Raw genomic sequence first — 7728 nt, 5'->3', positions numbered from 1 at the left:
AACCTAATTAGACAAAAGTCCAGTATTGACTTATAAGTGTGTTAAAAACACTAAAAATACAAACTAATGTTAGTAGAGGGGCCAAACTTGTTAAAATTGAAACATAAAATATATAAACAAAAATTTAAAACCCACACACACACAAGTGTGTGTGTCTGGGTCGATTGAAGCACAGGGGCGATCAGGAGAAACCCCACAAACCCTAGTTCTTGACAAATCCCACAAATTGAAGGTCAAAATCAGTTCCAAAACGAAATCCAAGCTAAGATTAGTGATCTCCATTGCAAGGGGGTCATAAGGTATGTGAATTTTATAAGAAAATCTCTAGTTGAATATTTGGATAAACCTAAGAAATTCGAAATTGATCTTGCATGAATGTTGTTTGGATCAGATAGGAATGAAATTGTGTCTAGGAGTAAAACCCTAATCATTTACTTGTTAAAGTTATACCTAATCCTTGTGAATTCATAGGGCTGCAAACGAACCAAACGTTCGGCGAACAGTTTGTGAACTATTCGGTGGGAAGTTCGTTTGTTTATTAAACAAACGAACACAAACAAGAAATTCCATTCATTTAGTTAAATGAACAAACATGAACAGAGGGCGCGCTCGTTCATTTATGTTCATGAACGTTCGGTAACGTGTTCGTTTGTGTTCGATAGTTTATTAGTGTTTTTAGCTTTTATATTTTATTTAAATACTTCAAAATTCTGACAAATAAAATATTTAATAAGTGTTGATGTATTATATATTTTGTTCATGAACTTTTTCGTTTGTTACCATTTGTGTTCATGAACATTAGTTTGTGCTCAATTGTGTTCATTGTCGTTCGTTTTCATTCGTTGCCTAAAATTAACAAACAAACACAAACAAGTTCATTTCCTTAACAAACAAACACAAACATAAAATCTTGTTCGGTAAGCGTTCATGAACAGTTCGTGAACACATATATTTCTTAACAAACAAACACAAACAAGGACTTCTTCATGTTTGTTCGGTTCGTTTGCAGCCCTATGAAGTCATAATCACCATTGAAGGTAATAAGTGGGTTTTGTAATAACATGTTAAACATTAGAAATTGATTGTTGTTCTAGTGTAATTTGAGCTCTAGGAAGTAAATTTAGATGTTGATAATGAGAAAAATTGATATGAACATGCTTATGTGATGTTAACATTGGCTAAGTAACAAGCCATGAACTTGATTATAAAAGGTGTAAAATTCTGCCCCTTAAAGTGTTTGTGAAAATGCCTAATAGAAGATTAAATGTTGAAATATGAACAAAAACGCATAATCTCACTAGATGGTAAACTATGCATTATATGTGAAATAAAGAGTTCTAAATGTAAAGTGATTGAACTCTACAGGAAAGGTAGCCTGAGCCTCGAGCGGACAAGCCGGTGTTGACGTAAGATTGAAGGGTGTGATTTGAAGGTATGTAACTCGACTCGTTACATTAAGTAAATTGATATTTGAACATGTTCAGTTATGTTTTAGAATAAAAGTTGTGTTGATTAAGGTGACGATGTTCACTACTTAAATTAATAGGTTAAGAATCAACTAGGAATCGTTTGGTAGTCATTATAATGGAGGATTCCATAGATGAGCCAAACGGGTCGAATAATTGAGTAATTAGTAGTGATAGTGTTGATAGTTAGCATATGGCGTTGATAATCACAAGAGCATGAAGCCATAGGATTGGTAATGAAATGCCGGTGATGTTAAGCCCCGGATGTTGGGTAAAGCGCCTTATGGTTACTATTGCAAGGGTTGCAAAATGGTGTAAATATAATGGGTCGAACAATTGTATAGTGATATTTAGTCGTTCAGTCCGTAAACCAAATTTTCGGTATGATAATTATAATAGACATGTCGGTAATTAAATTACGGACGCATAGAAAGAAGAATCACCTAAAACGGACCTACGGATCAAAAGTTACAAACATTTGAAGTTGAAATTTGGAATTTTCGGAGCTGGCAGGAAATGCAGGTCAAAAACCTGCACCTGCTGGAAAATGTTTACCCCCGCGCCACGCGACAGGATCCTTTGGATCTGGCGCGACACGAGGGAGACATCGCGACACGCGACAAGTTTAGTGGGTTCTGGCGCCACACGCGGCAGGACCAAAACTGAAATTTTATTTTATTTTTAATGATTCGATGTTGGAACTTGTTTACGCACTATATCAATGTCAAAACTAACATTTAAGTGGTTTTGACTTTAGGTGATGATGGGGACTTTCCGGATGGCGATCAAGCATGCTTTGAAGAACCGAACACGCACTTTTGAAGCTTCCGCGTTAATTTAACTTTGTTAGACAATGTTATGATGTAAACAATTCACTAAACGTGTTTTAAATGTTTAAACTAGTTTAATAGATAACTAGTATGTAGCCACTTTGAAACTTCAATTTTTGTACTTGCGATGAAGTAAAGTATCCTTTTGATGAAGTCATGCTTATTTTTAATAAAATTCGAGTAGAAATTAGACGGGTGTTACACGTTACCTAATCTCTTACCATAACCCAATCGTTTAATAGTTCCATCGTTCAAATAGTTTAAATAGTTCACATAGATCAAATAGTTCCAATGGTTCAAATAGTTCATACAGTTCACATAGTTCTCGTGGTTCAAGTAGTTCAAATAGTTCACATAGATCAATAGTTCCAATGGTTCAAATAGTTCATACAGTTCACATAGTTCCAGTGGTTCAAGTAGTTCAAATAGTTCACATAGATCAATAGTTCCAGCGGTTCAATAGTTCATACAGTTCACATAGTTCCAGTGGTTCAAGTAGTTCAAATAGTTCACATAGATCAATAGTTCCAGGGGTTCAATAGTTCATATAATTTAAATCGTTGTGTTTAATATAAACCATAACATTCGTTTTAGGAAACTCGAAATCGTTTAGCACATATGAATCTCCCCAAAACATTCGAAAACGATAAAAGAGGAGAACTATGTACTCACATTGAATGCAAAGTATCCTCGATTAATTGAACTTAACAAAGCTCGGGCAAACCAAGGAAATCAAGTGGTACCTAGTAATCGGATTGCTAAGTTAATAAATCGACACCTAAATCGAAGGATCGGGTAGAATGAGGTTTCGTAAACCAAATGAGTATTGGAACTCATGTAATATGGTTTAACAAAGCCTACATTCTAAATCAGAACCTATCCTAAGTGCTTACGACCCGTTACGACCCATTAAGGTAGCTTACGCTACTTTAACGCGTCGTTTGCGCAAATGCGCGTTCGAGACGGCTAACTAGTCCTATGACAAGTATTATATGCCCTAACATGTTTAAATATGTTGCATAATCAGTTTAAGTGACAAAAGTTAAGTTACATATGCTTAAAATCCAATTATGCATGAAAAGGGCATTTTGGTCATTTACCTAATGCATATAAACTACCTATCATACAACTAATTAAACTATGTGACCATAAGGTGTAACCTCGGAAGGTTATTCCCTATACAACTATGGTCAAAAAATATTCTTGGTCGGATCCTAACGATCGACCAAACGGGTCGGGTTCGAAAGTCTAAGTGGTTGTCAAGACCGCTTATCTTACGACCCTATACAAGCACTAGACTAAAAGTGACAAGTTAAACTTGTTAAAACATGTTTAACCAAGTTAGAAAACATGTTTGATATCAAAACAAAGTGTTTTGATACCCAAAAATAGCTTCATCACAAAATACGCATAAACACGTATTTTGTCCGAAACTTTGACTCGTCACTTCGACTAATCAACGTGGTAATCAGTAGGTATAGTCACAAGGGACTATAACCATCGTGATTACACTCACATTGCAAAGTTCAATTGAACTTTGACTTGACCAAATCATGGTCAAAGCAGAAAGTCAAACACTGTTTGACTTTCATGCTTGAAAAGCATAAACAAGCATGAAAGAAGCTTACTAAAGGTCCAAGCTAGGAAGAATTGAACCAAAATACTCAGGTATGAAGCCTTAGCTTCAACTTAGAGCAGAATTGATTCAATTTGTGAGGAATGATGTAACGCCCCAAAATTTTATTATTATATGTTTTGATATAATATTCATGTATGAAGTCTTAGGATTAAATGGTAACCTTAGACTTTTAATAATAGCATGTTATTTACCATGTTAGTAAAACTAACTATGTAGTATAAACAAAGTTTACTATGAGAAAAAGAAATCTAAATAAAGGATGTGTAATTAGTTGATAAGTAGCTAAACATAAGGGGCTGAATGTGAAAGTTAGTAAATGAGAATGTTCAAGTCGCTCTGGATCGCAAACGAACAACGACAAAGGTAAGTTCCCTTGCTTACGAAACGTTATTAGTATGCATTAGTATAAATGATATCTTTTTACGTGTTGAGACCGTATACCTGTAATGAGTTAGTTAAGGACGAAGTATGATAAGAAAATGGTTTGAATGAGTTGAAGTGATAATGTATCAAGTTAAGAAATTCATGTTTGGAAGAAGGTTTAAATGTTTTCTTGAAGTTCAACTAGTAATTTGATGTCGAATAAATTTATGAATTTAATTGTCTAACGGATTGGTTGTATGTAGGTAAAGCAACTTGTTAACGGCGTTACTTGGATCGAACACACTCATGATGCACGCTTCCGCGAAGATCCTAGTTTTGGTTTAAACTTTTGTTAAGTGGTGTCTTTTATTAAAAACGGGTCTTTTATAAGTATCTTAACCCGGTAGTCATTAGATGTTAAACTAGTAGATAAAGACTATGTTATTGGTTTTGAAACGTTTGGGTTGAAAACTCCTTTTTGTAATCACTATGTTAGTTACTATGAAGTTAAATGTAAAATTTTACTTATGAATTATTCGACCCGTTTGCTATTTTGTCAAATGAATGCTTGTTAGTTTCTTTTAAAAAGTTTAGACCTTACAAGTTGGTATCAGAGCCTAGGTTTGAGAGATTCGAGCAAGATATGGTGCTCGGACTCAAACCGAAAGCTCTTGTGAAAGTGTGTTCGTTCCAAAGCGCCACGCAAATAAGTGATTTAAGGTTTTGAGCTATGACTTTGGTGGGAAACGGGAAGGGATTATGGTTAAATTACAATAATAATTTGATTGGGGTGTAGAGGAATGTTACGGGAGGTTCCGGGGATCCACGGAACCATTTCGGGTTGAAAGAAGGCCTGGAAATGAAAATTTTGAGCTGAACAGCGTCTGCAGATCAGAAGGACCGTCAGCAACGACCCCTTGTGGCGTCGGCGACGGCACCCCTTCACCCGACGGCTTACTTTCCTGCCTACGAACAAAAGGCAGCGACGCAACTATTTAGGGACCGTCAGCGACACACACATGTGCCGTCGGCGACGGCACCTCCTTGTCTAATTTTTCTGATTTGCTTGTTTGTTATGCAAGACTCTTTAATTCAGTTCTAGTATTCGTTTAAACGCTAGGAACACCCCAAATTGAGTATGAAACTAAGAATTCAAGATAGCTAACATGTTTTAATGATGAATGTGAGAAAGAATGGGAAGTCTCGAACACGAACGAATGAAGTAATTAACGCATTTAGAATGTTGTAAAGCAAGATTGGATGGGTTTATGACTTATGAGAATGAATTACTAAGAACGAATGATGTATAGAAAGATAAGGAGAACGAATGTAATAATGTTTAACATGAGTATTTAAATTGTAGATGGCAAGTGGAGGAAACACGGATACCACGGAACAGATAACTCGAAACGAGTTAAACAAGATGATTTCGGATGAAGTAGTGAAGGCGTTTGATGCAAATGTTTCAAAGTTAGCGCAAGAAGTGGAGAGCCAAGTGTTGAGTAGGGTGGAGACTATTGTAACAAGTAGGGTAGATGAGTTAAAAGAAATGATAACTAGGATTCAAGGCAAGAAGGATGCATGACGATGCACGTATAAGGATTTCATGGCATGTAAGCCTACAACTTATAATGGAGAAATTGATCCCATTGAATGCCAAAGATGGATAGCTAATATGGAGGGAGTGTTCATTCAAAGTCATTGTGATAAAGAAGATCAAGTCATGTTTGCCACGGGGCAACTTTTACGAAGAGCTAAAGATTGGTGGGATACGTATAGTAAAGAGATCGACGAGGATAGGGTTCAAACCTTGACTTGGCAAGAATTCAAGCAACCTTTTATCAAGTACCATTGTCCACAATCAGCCGTGGATCGAATCCAAGAAGATTTTCTCCGACTCCGACAAAAGGATGAATCAATTGATGAGATCACAAATACCTTTCTTGATCAGCTGAAGTTTTGCAGAGAAATAGTCGGAACAGAGAGGAAGAAAATTATCCGTTATCATGGCATGCTTAAGGCTGAATATCGGGAGTTCATGACTCCTTCTAAATGTGAAACTTTAGACGAGATTATCGATTTGGCAAGGGATAGGGAAATTGAGCTAAAGAGACAGACTGAACGCGGGGAGAAAAGGCAAGTAGAGAAGGGATCAACACAAGGTTCATCCGAGAAACCTAAAACACAAGAACAAGGAAAGAAAGAGGCTTCTAAGGGAGGGTTTTCACGATGTAAAACATGTGGAAAACCCCATTCGGGTGAATGTTTATTGGGAAGGAAAGGATGTTACAACTGCGGACAAGAAGGGCTTCCGTATTACAATTGCCCAAATCCCAAGAGAGTGTGCTACAACTGTAATTAATCGGGCCATGTGAAGGCCGAATGCCCAAAACTCAAACAAGGGGTGAAGAAAGAAGGAAAGAAGGAAGAACCCGCTAAAGCTAAAGGAATAATGTTTCAAATTTCTACGGAAGAAGCTAGAGCTCACCCGAATGTGGTGTCAGGTATCTTTATGATAAACTCTATACCTACATATGTGTTGTTTGATACTGGGGCTAGTAGATCATTCATTTCGACTAAGTTTATACACTCCCCTTTATTCATGATAGAAAGAATGCCTACACCTTTAGAGGTAGAAATAGCCGACTATAAGAGTTACCTTTTGCATGAGATATGTAGAAATTGTAAAATTACTATCGAGGATGAAGATTTTGACATTGATTTGATTCCCATGGTCTTAGGAGAATTCAAGGTAGTAGTAGGCATGGATTGGTTATCCCGCTATCATGCGGAAATCTTATGTGAAAGCAAAATCATTCATGTGACATCTCCTCGGGGTAGACGGGTAAGTATTCATGGGGAAAGGAAGGTAGAGGCAAAATTTTGTACTATTTTGGAAGCGATTAAGTATGCGAAGAATGGAAGTAAGGCATTTTTAGCCTATGTTGTAGACACAAAATTAGGTGCTTTAAGAATTGAAGATACTAAGATTGTGAATGAATACCCGGATGTGTTTCCGGATGAATTACCGGGACTCCTACCAGAGCGAGAAGTTGAATTCCGTATCGAGTTGGAACCAAATGCCAAACCGGTAGCCAAGGCCCCTTACCGGTCAGCACCCGCGGAAGTACGGGAATTAATGGTGCAGTTACAATAACTTCTTAATAAGGGATTCATACGCCCTAGTGTGTCCCCATGGGGAGTGCCCGTTTTGTTTGTTAAAAAGAAGGATGGGTCGATGAGAATGTGCATCGACTATCGTGAGCTCAACAAACTCACGATAAAGAACCGATATCCCCTTCCAAGAATAGATGATCTTTTCGATCAATTACAAGGGGCAAGTTGGTTCTCAAAAATCGACTTGCGATCGGGGTACCATCAAGTACGAGTAAGGGAAGAGGACGTACCTAAGACCGTGTTCAGAACCCAT

The 7728-nt window shown here is 37.1% G+C and overlaps 1 protein-coding gene across 1 annotated transcript; it reads left to right on the top strand.

Annotated features, from left to right (window-relative positions):
• The first annotated feature begins 5973 nt into the window (after positions 1 to 5973).
• LOC110942600 lies at positions 5974 to 6660 on the top strand. Its single transcript, XM_022184376.1, has one exon. The coding sequence runs from the start codon at positions 5974 to 5976 to the stop codon at positions 6658 to 6660; it is 687 nt and encodes a 228-aa protein (XP_022040068.1).
• The last annotated feature ends 1068 nt before the right edge of the window (positions 6661 to 7728 follow it).

This window comes from Helianthus annuus, chromosome 14, assembly GCF_002127325.2.
Source record: "Helianthus annuus cultivar XRQ/B chromosome 14, HanXRQr2.0-SUNRISE, whole genome shotgun sequence".
In the NCBI taxonomy this organism is placed as follows: domain Eukaryota; kingdom Viridiplantae; phylum Streptophyta; class Magnoliopsida; order Asterales; family Asteraceae; genus Helianthus; species Helianthus annuus.
The sequence above is the reverse complement of the archived record's forward strand: the minus strand, read 5'-3'. Positions and strand labels throughout refer to the sequence as shown.

What these genes read in the sequence shown, in the direction of transcription:
- LOC110942600 (XM_022184376.1), top strand. Translation starts at nt 5,974, where the DNA reads ATGGAGGGAGTGTTCATTCAAAGTCATTGTGATAAAGAAGATCAAGTC.